The 21,638-nt window shown below is 36.5% G+C and overlaps 1 protein-coding gene across 1 annotated transcript; it reads left to right on the plus strand.

The window, feature by feature from the left end:
* The first annotated feature begins 3,411 nt into the window (after positions 1 to 3,411).
* On the plus strand, positions 3,412 to 3,789 carry LOC105201920. Its single transcript, XM_011170200.1, has one exon. It carries the CDS (start codon positions 3,412 to 3,414, stop codon positions 3,787 to 3,789), a length of 378 nt encoding a protein of 125 aa, XP_011168502.1.
* The last annotated feature ends 17,849 nt before the right edge of the window (positions 3,790 to 21,638 follow it).

A 21,638-nucleotide genomic window follows, 5' to 3' on the forward strand; every position in this document is an offset into this window, starting at 1 on the left:
ATAACCTTTCAAAAAAAAAATTGTAAAAATTATTTTTGATTATAAATGTATTATTATAGAAATTTAAAAGTTAAAATTATAAGTTTTTTTAATTCTTTATAAAGTGTTTAATTTTAAGATATTAAAATAAATTGTTATAATCTTATGTATGTTGAAAAATAAAATAAAAAAATTAAAATTAAACTTAAAATTAAAATTAAAGTCTTTGACATTATTTTTGTTATATCCCCTTTCTTTAGTTAATAAGGCGTGAGATGCATGTACAAGCAAAAGCATGCGAAAGCGTAGGGAAGGGAGGGAAGCGTAGGAGAGCACACAAAAGTTGGGTAAGCGAGACATTGCGGCGTTAGGTCTCCTCCACTCCATGTCGCAAAACGTACACCTCCACTACTACAGACCGCGAACACGCGTGCGATTGAGAACGTTAAGGCTTAAGCAAAATGGTTGACTTATAATTTTAAAATAAGTTTTACGACTTAAATCTTTGTCTTTAATAACGCACAGTAACTGTCTTGTGTCTTAAGTCTTAAGTTACGAACAAAATCTCTTTTTAGTTAAGATTTGAGATACAAGACAGTTATTGTGCGTTACTAAAGACAAAGACTGTTCTGTTTCTTTGCATTCTTGTTGCTAAGTGCAACCGAGTATTCAATCGAAGTTTGGCATGGCTACTTTGGAGACACTTGTTAAACAGCAAACGGAGGCCGGCTATATCTCTCGTATGTGGACAAATATGCAGAAACTCGGCCAAGCAAAGATCAATCAGCACGAAATTAAATCGCGTTTAACGCGGCTTGACAATTATTGGGAGCAGTTTCAAGAGCGACACTTTGAGCTAATCGCTCTCGAGGGTTTTGAGGCAAGCGCGTAATAAAAACGATGTCTTTATCACCACTGAAGAAAGTTATTTCTCCGTGCGAGCTCAGTTTTTGACAGCATTATCTAAAAAACAACCGGCGGAGCGGAAGACCAATGAATCGGAAGCTGGTACGTAGCCACTTCTAAAACAACTGCATCTTCCGAAGCTCGACCTTCCAAAGTTATCGGGCGATCAACTCGCGTGGAAGGATTTCCGCGACCTCTTCAGCTCGCTCGTGCCTAATATGCCGGACATCCCCGCGGTGCAAAAATTGCAATATTTGAAAAGTTGCTTCTCTGGGGAGGCAGCGGCGGTGGTGGCGAAGGCTTCAGTAACCGATGCCGCCTATGAGGGAGCGTGGAGCGATCTGGTCGCTCGGTATGACAATCGGCGCATCTTACTTTTTAGTCACATGCGTAACTTGCTGTCGTGCCCAGGTCTGTCTAAGGCGTCACCGGCAAATCTTAAACGTTTGCTCGGAGTTGTGACGCAATCGATTCGAGCTTTCGCGTCGTTAGGGCGTCCCGTCGACAAGGGATGATTGATTTGTGCACTTGCTCGTCACCAAAATGGATTTCCAGACACGTCTTCAGTGGGAGACCTCGCTGCGAAATTTGCGCAATTTTCCTCCCTTCCAGCAATTAAGAGACTGAATGAAGAATTGCATCCGAGTTCTGGAGGCAAACCCGGATGCCTCCCCTACCCGGGCCGCGCCCGCGTCAGGCTCCAGGGCTGTCAAACCTGCACGTGTCTCTGCGAATGCGGCTTCCACTTTCAAGCCAAAGCCAAACGGAAAGTGTCCGCTTTGCAGAAAGAATCATCTTCTCTGATACTGCGCCAAATACAAGGGCATGACCGTGGCTAACCGGGGTGAGTTGGCCAAAAAACTTAACTTGTGCCTCAGCTGCCTACGCACGGGGCATCGAATAGACGCGTGTGCGGCAACGAGTCGATGCCTGGTCTGTTCCAGTGAGCATCACACATCGCTACATGGCTTTACCTTTTAGCACGCTGCAAACCTCGAGTCGTCGGAGGGAGGTGAAATCGGCACGATGACGACTAGTAGCACTGCGACTACGAGCGTCGCTGCCCTGGCGGTGCCGACTGCGCCTACGGTTCTTCTGAAGACGGCTATGGTCATCTTGCTCAGTGACTCGGGGTACGCGATCAAGGTCCGACCACTCCTGCACAATCAACCTTTGTGATGAAGTGGGTCATGCAACAGTTGCACACTAGGCGACAGCGAGTAAACGTGACGGTTCTGGGTCTCCAGGAGGCTCTAAGGGCGTGGTTTCTTCTTCCTGCAGGCTCATTTTGAGCTTTCCTAATAAGCCGAGCTTACGCTTCCCAACCGAAGCTCTGGTGCTTCGAAGCTTGACAAGCTTATTGCCGCCGGAGCGCGTGAGGACAATGTCTTGGCCGCATCTCAGCGGGCTGGAGCTAGCGGATCCAGCCTACGACGTCCCGGCCCCGGTCGATGCCGTGCTCGGCTTGGATATCTATAATCTGATGATGGAACCGGCCCTACGTCACGGACCACCGGGTTCTCCCTCTGCGCGTTTGGTTGGGTACTGTTCGGACTGGCTCCGGTGGACCGTAGGACGACGGCCTCACATCGCGTTTTGGTTAATTTTGTGCAAATTAACGAGGATCTGTGTCGTGTTCAACGCCTGTGGGAGTTAGAGGAGGTCAGCTCTCAGTCACCTCCGACTCCTGACGAGCTTTGGGCGAAGCAACAATTTTGCGAGACGTATTCTAAGGATCCAGACGGACGCTACATCGTCCGTCTACCAAGAAGAAGAGAAGGAGAAGTTAAACTCGACGATTTACGTCGAGCCGCGATGACCATGCTTTTGAATTCCGAGCACAGACTAGGCACAAAAACGGAGCTCCGTAAACGCTACGTCGACTTTATGGTCGCATATCTAGCTCTTGGCCACATAGACTTGAAGTCCTGAAGCTCTCACTGCACAGAAGTCGTATTATTTGCCACACTACACGGTATTCAAGGCGGGAGACTCTTCTAATAAGATTCAAGTTGTTTTTTTTTTACTGGTCGTTTCGCACTACGTTGGGCTATTTGTTAAACGACGCACTCCTGCCAGGGCCACGTTTTCAGTCGGATCTGTGGACCGTCTTGACGAGGTGGCGACTTTTCCGCGTCGGATTCATGGCCGATATCGTTAAGATGTTTCGACAAATCCAAATCCACCCAGATGACGCTGACCTCCAGCGTATCTTATGGCGGGCGGACCCGTCTGAGGAAGTCCGCGATTACCGTCTTACCACCGTCACTTATGCGACGGCTTCGACGCCGTTCTTGGCCTTGCGGACACTACGGCTGCTGGCTCAGGACAAATCATCCCGGTTTCCTAGAGGATCGGAAGCTCTCGGTCACCACTCTGGGCGGATCCCAATAGCGCACGGGCCCGATAGCCCACCACCACTCACAGCGGCCGATGCCTAGAGTTTTTCCGTTGGTTGGGTTAGATAAGTCAAGATGATTGATTGGTGGGTTATCACACCATCGGATCCCGTCCCGCCACTCTTATATGGATGACATTCTTGCAGGAGGTGATTCTCTCGATGAGGCCAGGGATGTCCAGAAGCAACTGAGTGCGCTCTTGCGCGCAGGGGGATTCGCCTTGAGCAAGTGGGCCTTCAATTGGAGGGATCTATGCCCTCACTCGGATCAAGAGGAGAGACTTTTTTCTACTGAGGAGGCGGTGGGCGCCCTAGACGTCATCTGGAACCGTCAGAAGGACACTTTCGCTTTGAGAGTGTCCCCGCTTGGGGACTCACGCTCTGAGGTACTATTGGCTATGACCAAGCAAAGAGCACTTTCGGAAGTGGCCAAGCTCTTTGACCTCTTAGATGGGCGGCATCGGTCCTCGTGTTTGCAAAAGTTTTTCTTCAGGATTTTTGGCTGACCGGATGTGGCTGAGGCAATCCTTTGCTCACGGGGCTGACACAGTTGTGGCAGACTTTCCGAGCGTCTCTGCAACAATTGGAGGACGTGCGCTTGCCTCGTTGGGTCCAGCGCGGCTCAGGCACGGTCACCCTCGAGCTTCATGGCTTTTCCGATGCTTCGGAGCGAGCCTATGCCGCTGCTGTCTATTTACGAGCAGTATAGAAGTCGGGCGAGGTTGCGACACACTTATTGGTAGCGCAAACTAAGATCGCCCCGATAAAAACTCAGAGCATCCCACGCCTTGAGTTGTGCGGGGCTTTACTGTTGGCAAGGCTACTCGCTCGTATCGCCGGGGATCTCAGTCTCCCGGTAACGTCGATCTATGCCTGGACAGACGCGCAGGTGGTCCTCAGCTGGCTTAAGTCCCACGCTTCAAGGTGGAAGCCATTTGGAGACAACCGAGGGGTCAACCACTACTAAGGAAAACGTACAGTGATTGCCGTTTCTGACAATACATTAGATTTTATTGCTGTATTGCTATTGTATTACTCTTGTATTACTGGTAATGCTGATTATTCTCAGTATTTTTATTTTATTTTATTGTATTGCCCTTGATATTGCCGGTATTGTCAAGTATTTCTAATATATTGCTTTTTTTTCTTATATTGCTAGTATTGTCTGGTATGTATATGTATAAAATTATATTTATTTTGTTTATTTAAATTTTGTTTATTTTGTTTGTTTGTTTATAAACATAATACAATGTTAATAATGATTATTAACAATGCAAATAATTATGTATTTTTTAATTTTTTAAATTTTCTTTGAATTTTTGTACGCACTTCTTTATTAATTGTAAAAGGATTTATGCCATTTAAAGTTATCGGCCCATACATTATAAATTTTTTATCTATTTCTTGAACATCATTTTTCTTTGGCCATCTAAATTCATCTAAATTAGCACATAAAAATTTCATTTTACATGTATATTGTTCTACATGTAACACCCTTCCTATATCCATCCTAACACCATCCTGTATCATAATAAACACAGTAATATTTTTCACATTCTATCTTCAATTTTTCACTCGACTTTTCATTTGTATTTGCAATGTTAATACCACGAACTCGATATAATCTGTCATTAGACAATCTATTTTTATTTTGATATAGCCAACAGAGTGAAGATTTTCTCACAACATATTTTTTTCCATTAACGTTCACATCTAAAAATAAACCTTTATTACTTTCTGTACAGTTAGTTGTATAATCTCTTAAGTTTAATTCTGTTTGATTTTTAAATATTAAAATATCATTTGGCAAATTTTCCAAATCTTCGAAATTTCCGAAATCTTCACTGGCAAGTACAATATCTTCATTTTGTTGTTCTATAATATCATCATTATTTTCCTCTTCTTCTTTATTTTCCTCTTCATCAATTAAATGTCGAATGTTGATCTCTTCAAAACTTTTCTTTATTATTTCTTCATTTATATTTATTTCTAATTTTATTGCAATATTTAGTGCATCATTTTTAGCGGTGTCCAAAATATGTAAAATTTTTTTCTGTAGATGAAATTTCATCAGAATTTAAAGTTCTCTCTGAAGAAATTTCTAATCTATTATTTTCTTCTCGTGGAAATAGAAATGTATTGCCTTGAAATAAGAATATATTATTAAAGTAAATTGAACTTTTATAATTATGTATAAATGTAATTAAAATATTATAAATTAAACTTACTTAAGTCAGTATTTATGTCGTTTAAAAGTTGCACTCGATTTAAACGTCTCAAAATGATCAATAAATTAAAATTAGTTATTGTTGAGAAAGTAGATGTCATGGATCTTATTTGTCTGAAAATTTTTTCACATGGTTGACTGCTACATAACCAAAGTGTAAACTGATTATTTTTTCGTAATTTTTCAATCAATATTAATAAATCATGTGCATTTAATTCTATGGACGTGTAAGCATTAGAAACTATAAAATTTTTATCAATACTGTAGTTATTTTCTTGTAACCACTTTCTCTACAATCTTAAAAAAAATGTTGCGTGCCATATGGAATATATGTGCTCTTCAATTTTTAATTTTTTATTTAAAAAAGAATTTAATATATGTTTAATTAAAATAAGAAATTGTTTAGTACTCTGGCTATCTGGAATAGCAGATAATAATTCCGTAACTCGAGGCGCACATAATTTTTCAACAGCATCAAAATTCATCTTATCTTTTGCTGAAAAATAATTTTTAGAGTTTTAGATAAATAATACAATATTTCATATATTAATTAAACTTAATTAAACATACGTTCAAGATCACTGTCATATAATAAATGTTTATCTTTAGAAAATTGCTTTATTAATTTTTTCACATGTTCTGGAGAGAATTTTTGAGCCCATCGGTAAAAATACATTCGGTTTTAAACATCTTTTGTTTTAAACATGTTTTTATTTTTGTTCCAATATGAACTGTATCTTGAATACATACTGGTTTTTTTATATCAAATTCTATCTAAAATAAATAATTAAAATAATTTGCACAGGTTGTTACATTATTTTTTAATTAAAGTTGTTAAATTAGTTATATATTAGTATAGTTAAATAGTAATATTAATAATATAAAAAATTATTCTATTATTCTATATTTGCAATTTGAAACAGAAATTTGATTGATTCTAATTGACAACATTGTTAATTTAACAGCTTGCTTTAAAAAAATAGAAATGAATGAATTACTCACCTGAAAGTAAGGAGAATATGGATTTTTAAACGATAAAGAAATTTTAGACCATATTCTCATGGCTTTTAAGCACCTTGTATCACCGTCACTTGAAAATCCAGTTATTTGTATATCAAGTTTTTCAAGTTCATTTTTTAAGAACGTCCATCTAGCTAAGACGTCAGTATGATAAAATCGATTATCACTTGCAAAAACTGTTAAACAAAATGCTGGTGCATTATCAATAAGCGGTTGAGTCATGTACACATAGGCATTACAGCCAACAACATATTTTGAAAAGGCATTTTCAATGTCTTTTACAGAATTTACATAAAAATTATTTTTGGGAAATCCATTCTTTTTACATAAAGACACAAAGCCAATCATTTGATTACTTTTAGAATCATATGCTATGTTCTTAATTATTGCGGTTTAATCTTCAGAAATAAATACATTTAAAGGATAATTTCGTTTTATTAAGAACAACTTTAATTCTTTTAATCGAACTATTCCATTGACTATATTACTTTCCTTATCTATTAATCTGTTAATTGTTGTAATTGATGATAATATATTTTGTAGATTCGCATGTAAAAGTTCATAGAGCATACGACCACCAACAATGAAAATATATAAACTAAAAAGTTTTAAAGGGCTAGTAAATTTGTTTTCATGTTTCTTGCGTTTGATATTCTTCATTGCCGTATCTTTTAAACATTCTAAGAATGAATTTGCAAAATTGCTTGTACTTTCTGTATTAGTGATACTTAACAAAGTATTTTGTATATCAGGATGATCTTCAATAATTTTTGTAATAGTTTTAAGAAAATAATCTGTAATTTTAGTCTAGGATTCATCAAATGCTTCAAATTTTTTTAATTTTCGTTGTTGTCTACTCATAATATCTACTTTTGCATTTTTTTCTATTTGTAGTTGAGGCTCATTATTTAATGTTGCAGAATTATTAGCCTCTTCAATAATTCTGCGTTCGTAAAAATCCGATAATTCTAATAAATTAGAAGTTTCACTGCAATCGGTTACACTTGGACATAATGGTTGTAACTCAGGTTATAAATTTATTGAGCTGTTTGTCAAAGAAAATGCATTTAATTCTATGGGATTTATATTTGGCGAAATATATATTTCCGCATTTTGAATAGTATTGGCATTAGTGTTGGACAAACTATTAGTATCAGTAGTTTCAAATGAAATATTTATGTTATTTTGAATTTTATTTTTGCTTTGATTTGAACTCCGAAGTGAACTTGGAAGTAAACTCGCAAAAGAATTGTTATTTTGTACTTTTATAATTGAAAGTAAAGTACTGCTAGGTTTGTTTTCTTTTCTCTGTTTTTTGTTTTTTCTATTTTTCATATGAATTAAAATGTGCTTATTAAAATTAGATAATATCCATTTTCTTCCAATTCCAGAATTTTTTACCGAATATCCCGTAGAAATAAAATCGCAGAGGCAGCATTTAAATTTTGCACAATAATTTTTATTATCCATTATGACCTTTAAATTATCAATTTTTTTATTAAAGTTTTCAATGTGTTCTTCACAGTACTCATCAATACATCTTTTAACATATTTTTTAGCCAAATTTTCTACGTGTTTTTTAGCATTATCTGTTTTATTTTCTTTGTCATTTTCAATTAGTACTTCCTCTGCTTCTCTTTGCATGTCATGAAAATTTCTTTTCTTTTGGCTTTTTTCTTTTTTTCCTTCACGAGTACTATTTTTCTCATTACATTTTATACAATTTATTTGAAATATTTTCAACTTCCTTGACACAGATTTCCTTTAAATGTAACAATAGTTTCTTGTGACCATCAAGAATCTTGAAAAGTGACGGATTTCGATGATATATTTTGCCAAATAATTCCACTAATTCATTTTTATTTAAAAGTTTAGTTAAATCTTCTTTTGCAAACTTTTCTAATTCCGCTATAGAAGCATCATCTATTTTCGAAATCGATATAATATTATCATAGCCTGCATAATTTAAAAGTAATTTTATATAACTTGGTAATTTTGGTGTGATAATTATTTAACAGTTTATCAATAAAGTCTTCAGCTTCCATTTTAAATCTAAAATATACAATCTCGATAATAAAAATTATTTTTTATTACAAATGTATATTTCATTGGAGAGCGAAAAAAGTAGATAGAATTTTTTTAGTAAATCTTACTTAATTGTGTGTCAAAAAAACGAACGTATTCTTTCGTAGAATAAACTCGGGTAAGATGGCCATTGTTTTTCAAAATGTAAAAAACGCATTTTTATTTTTATTATTTTTTTAATAATGTTTGACATATCACTTCACTGAATCTTAAAGTTAATAATACTATTGAATTTAAAGAGAAAACATTTATTAGAAATCATATATTAACAAAATATTATAACATATGCATTGGCCATCTTATCAAAATTTTAAGGAAAAGATGGCCACGGTATTATGGGACAGTTGGCTATACACGTTTCATATTAAAAATGAAAGTAATATTTTCTAAAGTGATAAATAAAACTTATAATTATGCAACGTCTCGTCCGGATGGATAACTCATGTAGTGCGCTCCCCTGCGCAAGCATTAACAGGCGATTTTAAAAGACTGAGAAAACGCGCGCGTGTCGCGCCACCGCCGCGCGCTCGGGTCCCCGCCGCGCGTGTGCTTCATTGTTTTCCTGTTGTGCACAGCGTTAACAGTGCGTTTAGTTTTTGATCCTTGTTAAGAATAATTTACTCTAGCCAGATGGGTAAATCCGATCGTAAATCAAGGAAGAGAAAGAAGTCCGAGTCTAGAGACCGTTTTGCAGGATTGGAAGATAAGTTATCGCATCTTATCGAGATTTTATCCAGGAGTGAGGTTAGGGTCCCCCGCGGCTCTTCCTCTTTGTCATTTTCGCAGTCGGAACAGACGTCCCAGGAGGTTCGGGAGGTAAGCGACGAGGAAACTTCAAGGGTCAGCTTGAAGGATGAAAGCGGTAATGATCCGGAATCCATCTCGATAGTTCGAGAGAGGTTGAAAGATCCACACGTCTCAGGTGTGTATGACATCCCAGTTCCGTATACCGGACAGAGGAGTTGACACAACCTTTTCCGACTAATCGGAATACCCCCTCGGTTTTGCAGCAACGGTGATTGACCCGTCAACGGAAGAATCACCTTCTTCGCCTCCTCCGGCAAACGCTGCGGCCCCGGCTTCCACGGGGCCTGACGAGGTTTCGGTGGATCTTTCCAAGGATCTGTTCGGACCCGATTCAGAGGCAACGGACCTTCGACCTTGGAACAATATGGTTAGCCAGAAATGGACTGACCTTACCCGTAAGGGTTTGCCTACGAGTCAGCGGGAGGTCTTACTCAAAAAGTATTCTCCCCCCGAAGATTTCGCTTTCCTCAGGGCTCCCAAACTGAACCTTGAGTGTAAATCGGCATTAAAAAACAATGTCATAGTTAAAAGGGACGAGTACAGCTGTTTAAATCAAAATCAGGTAGGTACCGCCCTGTTCGCCTTAGGAGAAGCAATATCTGACCTCCTCAGACCAGAAATACAGCAATTTCTCAACCCGGACGTTCGAATGGCAATTAGTAAAATCGCTGACGGCGCTCAGCTCTTGGCGGATCTTTTCTATCGCCTCTCTTTGTCACGAAGAGCCCTGATAAAACCGGCCTTTAATACCTTGGCCAAGTCCACTGCAGACGCCATTCCTGCGGACAACTTTCTGTTTGGCTCTTCCTTTGGTGAAGAAATAAAAAAGGCAACATCAATGGAGAAATCGGCCAGGGATATTGTTAGCACATCCTTGACGATCTCCAAGAGGGTGCAGCAACCAATTAAATTACCGGCACAGACGGCTCCATCCACGTCGGGAAACTCCCGAGCCCCTGCTTCGAAAACGAAACCGTCGGCGACAAGGAGAACAGGGGCGTCGAGCAGCAGTCGCCGATCGTCGGTCTATCAGAGATCGAGGTCGAGGAGGCGTTAGTTGACAGCCAGGTAAACATTGCTGACAGACTAAGCTCTTTCATTTCAAAATGGATGGAAATTACAACCAATCCAGTAATCTTGCAAGGAATCTGCGGTTACAAGCTGCCTTTTAGGCACCATCCCCCTCTCCAGGCATCCGAGCCGTCAATCCACCTTTCAGAGACAGAAGTCTCAATATGCCGTCAGGAAATCGCTAGGCTCTGTAGCAAAGGTGCGATAGAGCCAGTATCAGACTGTAAAGGCCAATTTCTGTCATCCTTTTTTGTAGTCAGGAAACCTTCCGGAGGGTGGAGGTTTATCCTTAATTTAAAGGGCTTGAATAAATTTATTATTGCTCCACATTTCAAAATGGAGAATTGGAAGACAGTCATTCGTCTTCTTTCTCCAGGAGACTTCCTCGCCTCGGTCGATCTGCAGGATGCCTACCATCTTGTACCGGTCTGTCCGGAGCATAGGAAATTTCTCCGATTTAAATTTCAGGGTCAACTTTTCCAATTCAGGGTTCTGCCTTTTGGCCTCGCTTCGGCTCCTTATATTTTTACAAAAATTTTAAAGCCTGTAATATCATCCTTGAGAGAGAAGGGCTTCCTGTCAGTCGTTTATCTGGACGACTTTCTTCTTCTTGCACCGTCTCACGCGGCATGTATACAAAATATTTCTGCAACCATAGATCTTCTAGCTTCTTTGGGATTTTTAATTAACAAACAGAAAAGTGTTCTTTCTCCATCCTGTCGGTTTTTAGGCCTCATATTCAATTCAGAGCAGCTCTCCATTTCTATACCGTTGGACAAAAGAAATAATCTTTTACAATTAACTCTTTATTTTTTAAATATTAACTCTTGCAGGATTCGTCGTTTTGCTAGCTACATTGGATCTCTGATTTCAGTCTGTCCAGCGGTGCAATATGGAATTCTACATACCAAGAGATTGGAGAGAGCAAAATTTTTAGCCCTTGCAGCTGCAGAGGAAAATTTTGAGGCCCGTATGATCCTGCCGGAATCAATTAAAGAAGATCTATGGTGGTGGCAAGCAATTTTCGAAGACCCTTCCCAGTGTAACTTCATTCGCTCAGGTCACTTCAGCTTAGAAATTTTTACAGACGCCTCCCTAACGGGCTGGGGAGCCGTTTCGGGTGAATCTCGCACCCATGGGTTTTGGTCTGCAGAGGACAGACAAAATCACATCAATTTCTTAGAACTCCTTGCCGTCTTTCACGCTTTGAGATGTTTCGCATCTCACCTAAGAAATTGTAATCTTCTAATAAGACTAGATAACTCCACCGCTCTTTCATACATAAATCGAATGGGGTCAATTAAGTTTCCCCATTTATCAGAGCTTGCTCGCAAAATTTGGGAATGGTGCGCAGAGCGCAATCTATATATTTATGCCTCGTATATTCCATCGGCCCAGAATTTTGAAGCAGATGCGGAATCACGCGTTGTCTCAGAAGAGACGGAATGGTCCTTGAGCCGAGATTCTTTCGATAAGATCGAGTCCTCTCTAGGTCCTTTCGACATCGATTTATTCGCTTCATCAATAAATGCGAAATGCCCACGATTTGTGTCCTGGTTTCCAGACCCGCTAGCTTTTACAGTGGATGCATTCTCACTAAATTGGAGTGAGTTTCGCTTCTTTGCATTTCCCCCTTTCGCTTTAATTCTGCGAGTTCTTCGAAAGATCATTTCGGACAGAGCGGAAGGAGTCATAGTGGTTCCCTGGTGGCCCGCTCAACCTTGGTTCCCACTGTTTATCCGTCTTATTATCGATCAACCAGTCTATCTCGAGCCGAACATTAATATGTTAACATCTCCTTTCAGAGAGATTCATCCGGCTTGGGACAGGATTACCCTGGCAGCTGCGAGATTATCCGCCAGGCCTTCATAGCCAAAGGTACACCGACATCGGCAATGGAGGTAACACTTGCGTCCATCACGCAAGCCACGAAGACTCAATACTCCAAGCCGATTAAACTTTGGTGGCTTTATTGCAAGCAAAATCAAATTGACTGCTTCTGTCCATCGCCTTCGGCAGTCCTAGAATTCTTATCAATATCAGCTGCCAGTAGTCGATCCTACTCCAGCCTAAATACGGTTCGTTCGGCCGTTTCCTTAATTTCGGTGAACGAGATAGGTTCTCACCCGCTTGTAAGGAGATTCTTCAAGGGGATTGCGGCACTAAAGCCGCAACGTCCACGCTACGACTTTATCTGGGATACGGCCCCGGTAGTTACCCGCTTGGCCTCTCTATATCCCCACGACAATCTCTCACTGGAATTACTCTCAAGAAAGCTTGCAACCTTGCTCGCACTCACAACTGCTCAAAGGTTGCAGACATTGGCAGCAATACAAATTTCGAATATCTCCTTTGCGGATTCTTTGGTTATTAAGATCCCAGCAAGGATCAAAACTTCCGGAGTCGGAAAATATCAACCCTTGCTTGTTTTTAAACCCTTTCTGGACAAACCGGAGCTATGCCTTTTTTCCATAGTTAAATCTTATCTGGACCGCACGCAGAGTCTCAGACGGGGAGAAGTAGATTCTCTTTTTATCTCTACTCGTCCACCGCATAAACCAGTCACTTCTCAGTCCCTGGGTCGGTGGATTAAGACCGAACTAACAGCTGCGGGCATAGATACTTCCATTTTCTCGGCCTACTCAACTCGCCATGCTTCGACCTCTCGAGCGGCCAGCAAAGGCATTAGCTTACAGGAAATCCGTAGGACTGCTGGCTGGAGCAGTTCCTCCGAAGTCTTTGCGCGCTTCTATAAGCGCCCGATAATTAGCGAACCGGCTTTTCAAGCATCTATTCTTAATCCTACATAAGAAATTTTATTAAAAATATTGTAAGCCTAAAGAAGTTCAAATTATAACACACTCTTTCTATATCATTAACTAGACAAATCTGAGGCTTTAAATATCTACATGAGTTATCCATCCGGACGAGACGTTGCATAATTAATAAGTTGAACGAACTTACCTAAGTGAAGTTCGACTGTAATTATGCTGTCTCGTCCGGATGGATAACTCCCTCCCCTCCCAACCCCTCTTTCAGATTTGTAGCTTTAAAAATATGAAGCACACGCGCGGCGGGGACCCGAGCGCGCGGCGGTGGCGCGACACGCGCGCGTTTTCTCAGTCTTTTAAAATCGCCTGTTAATGCTTGCGCAGGGGAGCGCACTACATGAGTTATCCATCCGGACGAGACAGCATAATTACAGTCGAACTTCACTTAGGTAAGTTCGTTCAACTTATTAATTTTATACATTTAGTATAAACACGTATATACATATATCTTAAATATATATAATTATATATGATTTAGTTATAATTATATTGCAATATTAACATGAAAATTTTTTTATTTGATGTTGCAATAATAACATAACAATTATAATTCTTTTAAAGTAAGGAAAAAAAACAGATTTCTATATTTTAAAAAAAAACATTGTATGAAAAAACAAAGTGGGCCATCTTGACCGAATTGTAAGAAAAAGATGATCATAGTGCATTTAAATAAATAGTAAAAATGAAAGCACAAATTATAAGTCATGTTACAATTTAGGTTTCTTTATTATGTACGTAACGTTGATTATGATAGCTTAACAGTAATTTATTCGACGTTATAGCAGCTTTTAGAGGACACATGCAAAACTTTGCAGATAGTCAAAAGTAAAAGTATTATATAATATTTAGAATAAGATTGTTTCGAATACGTGTACGTATATAAACTACTGTAAATATTGATTATCTTTCAGAATAACTATAAAAATGCACTATTTAGCAATTACTGGAGAAATTACAGACTATGGCCATCTTTTCCGTATGGCCATAATACCCCAATTTACCTTAATCATTTGCAATATAGGTCTGTCTGGCTGATAAATACTCACATTTTTGTCACAAAATATAGATAGTAATTTCTATTTCCAAAGGAAACTCGTCACTCGTGTTTGTGCGCGTTCGTGTTTGCAGACGTTTTTTAAGTTATTGTTTATCTTCTTGGCGTTCCACTTTTTGCACTTCTTTTATTACCACTACTGTAGAAATACTGCATTAATCTGATATTTATACAATTTACTCAAATATTGTCATTTATAGCGAAGTTATTGCTAACGTATTGCTACGTATTGTTAATGTATTGCTATGTATTGCCATTTATTGCTATACGTATTGCCATCTATTGCTACGTATTGTTAATGTATTGCGCGTATTACTAGTATTGCCTGTTCTATTTCTGTACTGCCGCAATATATTTATAGAGAAATGTACAATGATTCCCACTAGTGGTTGACCCCTCGGCTGAAACCGAAAAAATTTTTTCAATTGTAACAGATGTCAAAAACAAAAAACGAAATATTAAATGAAACCGTTTCCGCGATATGCATAACGCAATCTAGTTTTTAGGCCAAAGGCATTAAATGTTTTAATTTTGAAGTACTTCCGGATCATTTTAAATTACACAATTCTAGAAATGTATATGGAAATAATGCATCTGATGGTTCTTAATATATGTATTACACTTATTTTTGTAAAATTAATTAATTTTTCAGAATCTATTTTTTCAGATTTTATAAATATATTAATAACTAAACATTTATTTATGTGCAATATTATTATAAAATTTGTACGAAATTAATAGATTTTTTTAGATTTTTTTTCAGTTTCTTAATGTATCTAAATGCACGTGTAATAACTTAGATTTAACCCAAATAACGTTTATAAAACCAAAGAAAGTTTATTTTTGTTTTTGAAATATAATATTTTATTATTATAAAATATTGTATATATTTTATTTATCGTTTTTGTAACATAAATATTTATTTTATTATAATAAATTAAATAATTATTCTATTGTAAAGAAAGTTATTTTTGTACAATTAATGTACAGAAATACTGGTGAGGTTTTCTGGCAGTTTTTCCTTACCCATAGCAACAAATGTTGGTATTCCTTAATATTTCTGCCAAATAAAATTTCTTTTGTTATAAAAATATATTATACTAAATTTATTTTATCCTTTTTATTCATTCCTTACAAATTTATTAATATTATTTAAGACCACTTAATAAGGGTACTCATCAATACCTTTATTTAATGAAAATAAATACTTCACTGATCCTGAATTCACTGCGCATGCGCGAAAATCCCGTCCCATCTGAGAACACTGGGCTAGTCGCCAAGATCTCTTGGCAGAAACTCACTTAACTTCAGGCTAGCGCTAGGAAACACTTCTTTGCGGACGGAAATTCGGACGGAAAGAAGCCTCGACTGTAGAAGCGGCGATGCTTATATAGTTGAGTCTCGTGGGCAAGGACGGTGCGGGGGTACGGAACGGTGCGGTAACGGAGAGGGAATCCCTGCCGCTCGAGATCGGCAACGACCGCCACTTCGGTCGCTTCTCGAGCGCGTGCGCGCGGAGATCTCCTCGACGCGTGGATGCGTGTTCGCGCGCTACGCCGGTTTGAAAGTCTTATAGGCGCTGTGCGCCGGTTTTTCGCTGTCCGGCGGTTGTTTGACCGGACAGTCTGGAACGGTGGACGGTCCGAGGGGGGAGCGGAAAGGCGGTTTGTTACACATTTATATACCTACTGTTTGCTTTAAACTGTAAAAAATCCCTCCACAATTGATAGTTTAATATATCTCTTTGTTATAGAGATATTAAAGCATACTGAATAAAATATATTGAGCAAGTTTAATATTCTTAGTCAAGAAAAAATCTCGAAGATATTAGAAAAAATATTATTTTTTCCTTAAAGTAGAGAGATATATTGACCGTTACTGTATCAATACAAATTGTACAAGAATGCCTTCTACGGTCGCAGCTAGGTCTTAGTGTTTGTATTGTTTGTATGATTTTATATAAAATCACACAAACAATACAAGCACGAAAACCTAGCTGCAACCGTAAAAGGCATTCTTGTTCAATTTGTTATTTTTTCCGTTTTTTTTCTTGCATTTTTCCAAAATTTTTTCTTTTGAGATAATATCATCTTTTAATATAAGGATCAAGACTCATAAAAATGTCAATATATATAATCAGAAAGAAATCTCGTACTTGCCGCAATTTTTTCTGTTTATATTGACATTTTCACAAGTCTCGATCCTTATCTTATTAAATTTACGCAGGTTAAAACAATGCGTTATCATACTTGTAATAACTTTTTTTAATTTTTTTACTCCGTTTTCAATTTACTGTTGATTCATACTAAAGATGGCTCGAAAGAAGAGCCAAAACGTCCAATAAATTTGATATGAATATGAATTTATAATTTATTGTGATTATCACGTATTGCGCATCATCGACCGCGCCTGATTCGTATTTGCCGTATTTCTTTCTATTTATATAAAAATATCATCTCTGTTATGTTTTCTCCTCAATTTTATTCTTCTGAAAAATTAAAAACACTATAATTTGTTACAATTGTTTCTTTCGTATTTTTCAGAGAAAAAAATTTGATTTTTTTTTTAATTTTATTTTTCTAGAAAATTAAAAAAACAAACATATGTTTAAAAAATATAGAGAAAGGACAGTGGTCGTGAAATATATCTGAAGTGATAGATTATGTCTCATATGATTCGCATTGAATTCCAAGAGTAACCGTTAAAATGACTTTATTGCGGGCTCTATTTAAGCATTGTAAGACGGTTATTTATCATTAATGTTTACTCTATTTTTATAAAAGCTGAATTTCAGTTTTGCAGAAAGCAGAAATTTTTGCACGTGTATACTCTACGTAATTTGGAAAAGTATGTTACATATTTTTAACTTTAGTTTAACTTGGAAGCCTTGAATGTGAATTTCAAAAAATATTAATAAATTTAATATATGTATGATTTCGGCAAATAAAGTTATATTACATATAGTTGTAATTGTAAAAGATGGTCATCCACTTTGCAAGGCAAAGGGGGGTAAGAATACAGAAAATTACACAGAACAAATAATATCTCAGAACGACACAACCGAGAGCTTAGAGATAGCCTCAATAAACATAGTACAATTGTCGCATTTTTAGGTAAACGCTCAATTACATTCATTTTCAAAATATTCTTACAATTGAATTGTTTTTCCACTTTAATATTATTTACAACAAATTTGACACACCATCAAAAAAGTATACATAGCATGTTGAAGCATCCCAAATTCTGGTGAAGATCGGGAAGATCTTCAAAAGATAAGGAAGAAAAAATACAGAAAATTTGGCAAGCAATAGAAAATAGCAGTGAATTAGACTTGCTGGTAATTCCATACAACTTAACAAAATTAATAGGAAATTAAATGATAAATGATATGTATGTTCTTGCTATTCTTCTTTTAAGTTTCCTTCTTGTTCCACCGAGCTTGCGATTCCTTGATTTCTCATGCTCTTTCATTTTCGAATGGTTTTTATATTTTATCTCGTTTCAGTTGTCTCGTTTAAGTATCAATTCTCAATTTTTGGGAAAACTTTTCTATATTTCAGCTTTCTATATCTTCAAATCCCAATGCATATTTATAAAAACGATTATATAGGCAACAAATTCTGTTTACTGAAAGAAAAGAAACATCAGTCATTTCTTAAATTTGTGTAGAATTGTTTTTGCCACAGGAGAATGATGGTAAATATTCCTTTTACGAACCTGCTATTATCAATCTGTTATCACACTGCTAGTAAGATATATTTAACTACTCTGCTATTGATATTAGGATGTGATTGCAACTCTCGCTTACTCTCGGAGGGCATACTCCAGGACATAGTAGTCTCAGAATTTGATAACCTTTCTTCGCAGAGAAATATTCTCCCAGACATCAACATTCTGCTGAGCACGTTATGTGAAAAGCTGGAAAGCTGAAAAAAATAAATCAAAGAAAAGAATCGGTTCAACAACGTCTACAATTACAGATGGCACATAGATACTTTATCTTTTATTTTATGTAAATATTAGCTACTTATCTGACATGTTGACGTATTTGTTTAATTACACGCAATGATGATTCCAATGATTTTAATAAATTAATTCCAGTGCAAAGATTCGTTACTAAACCATATAATGCATGTTTGCTAAGACTCGCCAAAATATTGAAAAATTAAAATTATTTATTTACATTTAATATATATAATTATTTACCCCTATATATATATATATATATATATATATATATATATATATATATATAAATACCTACACACATAATATATACACATAATATTTATTGTTTTTTATTTTATGTTCTTATTATGTTCTGCGCACTTTATGTTTTTACTTATTGTCATTGTTATTAAGTTTTATTTTAATTAAACACTACACTTTTATATTTGATATTTACATTTTACTCTATTATGATTATACAACACTTATTTTAAACACGCGCGCACGTGTCAAAGTGATTATGCAAACTGATAGCGTTTTTCATTGGGAAATCTAGTGCGCACTGAGTGTGCACTCACCGCTGGCAATTGGACGTTTCGGTTCGCGCGATGACGGTGCCAACGGAAACGCCCAATTACCTGCAGCAAGTGTACATTCAGTGCGCACTAGTTTTCCCAATGAAAAACGCTATAATGGACTTACTACTTAAACAGTGCTACAAATCTATAGAAATTAAAATTACGCTCTTTAGGGATTTTTGTTGGTACCAACATTGTCTCCGCCATTTTTCGGAAAATTGTCGCCTAACCCGAGGTCACTGAACTGAATACATACAGAAAAGAGCTGTGGTTGGAAAAAAGCGGTCAAAGAGAGAGGGTTACGTTATGTTAGTGGTCTCTTTCTGTCATAGGCCTCTTTTTTTAGCGGTACAAGCATTAAAAATATGTTGACTGATGAGTTCAGAGAACGATTCAGAGGCACTTTAGGAGGTTTGACTAACTTTTAGATATGATTGTACCATCAAAAATGGCGGGTTTCAAGAGCTTAAGAAGAAAAGAAACAGCCAACATAATGGAAACCTCTCTCTCTGACCGGCTTTTTACACACGATTTCTATAGGACGGCTCTTTCCTGTATGTATTGAGTTCAGTGCCCGAGGTTAGATGCTATGCATGAAATACATAACAGAGCATAAGCATAGCTGATAGCATAAGATCGCGTGGCCAATGAGCATCCAGCATAAAGTCGCCATATTGATATACATAAGATTCTCATTGGTCCAGCGGCCTTATGCTACGCTTATGTGGTGTTATTCATTTCATATGCTATAGGCTAATCACATCAATTTTGCAACACTGCCAATAAAAATTTTTTATTGACAGTGTTGCAAAATTGATATGATTTATAGTTCCATACGCGAAAATGGATGTTGGTGATGCTAATGGTCGAAAAAAGCCAAGATGGCCGCTCTCAGGCTTTTTTCTGATCGAAATAAGCAATGGTGTTAACCTGTTAACATCAGACTATCCGGCCGGATAAAAGAAAATGTCCAGCTATCCGGTGTATCCCTAATTATAATACAATAAATATTTTTATTTTCTCTACAAAATCACAATATTGTATGGTTAAAAACGTCTACATTAATATATTCATACTTTTTAATTTTCGTATTGCAATATTTTATATTTCATAAATTTATATTTCAACAAATAAACACGGCAACTGTGGGTAAGATGAAAAAGGTTGTGCATAAGCAAGATAATGCATTTGAGCATTAGTTTTTTCGGTCTTAGTAGCATTCTGACTGTATAACGCAGTTTTAATCGCAATATGTATCGTAATGTATATCACAATTTTAATAATTTTATTTTTGCAAAATAGTATAAGATTATTATATTATGTATAATAAATCTTTTTTATTCATAAGAGTACATTTTTAACTTTATTTGACTATTTTTCACCTTACTCGGTATAAAAAGTCATCTTACCTGCATTAAGGGCAATGTAACGAAATTGACATGTCCTAAAAAAATTTTAATTAAAAACATTCTAGTTTATTTAACAATTTCTATTTTTTAATGATGATAAAGAAGGATTTAGTGAATCTAAAAAAAAATAGATTGTTATTTTTACATTATCACAGAAATTAGTTTTACATTATCAAAGCAAAAATTGACAAACTTTAAGGTCATCATCTTACCCTCCTCTTCCCTGCATCTCTTTTGCAATTTTACAATCGCATTGTAGACATTGTATAATGTTTGTTAAAAATTATTTTTAAAAGTTTTTTAAGTTTTATTTAAAAATGTTTTGAGCCAAAAAATTATTAAAAAATATTTTTTTAATAAAATATATTTTATAAAATGTTCTTAAAACCTTATTTTGAGGCACTTACTTGTGTATAAAATCTATGAAAGATCATTCATTTATGTTTTTTTAATAAATAAAAATGTCTTTATAATCACTTTAGTTATTGGTATTCCACGATCCCCCTACTATTCCACAAACGCATCCTTTGTTCCCTCTTGAGTAAATTGTAAATTACATCTCTATATACCCGATGAACTTCTACCTATAAGATAATTAGTAGAACTCAATAGCTAATAAATTGGCGTTGATCACAATTGTGTCGTGTTAACCCTTAAACACATAAGTGGGTCTGAAAAACCCCATATGAAGTTTCGAACGCTTGCTGTGTAAAGACGGAATGAAATAGGAAGTTCGGACCAGAACGTAAAAAAAGTTTGAAATCTATTCTTTCGGTTGATATAGTTGATCAACTTTCTTGGTTAACTAGAATTCGAACGGCACGGCAGCAAAGTTTTGTTAGGGTCAATGCGACCCATATAATGTGTGAGTGAAACTTTTTTGTGAGTAATCTTATGTAAAAAAACTGGACAAAACACGTTCAAATAAGTCGTTCGTGTATGTTACTCTGTCTAAAGTTAACATACTATAGTGCCGTGAAAAAGAGGACTTCTGCGTAGGGTCCGAAACATACATATTATGAAACACATCAATTTTCAATTTTAGACACCTTGAGTTTATCAAAAATACCTCATATTTGCTTTGATACGTAAGTATATTTTTTAATAGAAATGGCAGTAACATAATTTTTTTTGAAAGTACGATTCTTTAGTTTTAAAACGCCGTATTGTAAAGTCTTTAAAAGTTTTTTTGTTGCAAAAATATGATTTTTTAAAAAGTGAATTTTTAAACACCCAAAAATACCTGATATTTTCCTTGTTATATAATTATACTTTTTAAAAGAAATGACAATACCATAATTTTTTTGAAAGTATGACTTTTTAAC

This window comes from Solenopsis invicta, chromosome 5 (assembly GCF_016802725.1).
Source record: "Solenopsis invicta isolate M01_SB chromosome 5, UNIL_Sinv_3.0, whole genome shotgun sequence".
In the NCBI taxonomy this organism is placed as follows: Eukaryota; Metazoa; Arthropoda; class Insecta; order Hymenoptera; family Formicidae; genus Solenopsis; species Solenopsis invicta.

Coding starts and splice junctions, on each gene's coding strand:
- LOC105201920 (XM_011170200.1), top strand. CDS start 3,412: ATGGATGACATTCTTGCAGGAGGTGATTCTCTCGATGAGGCCAGGGAT.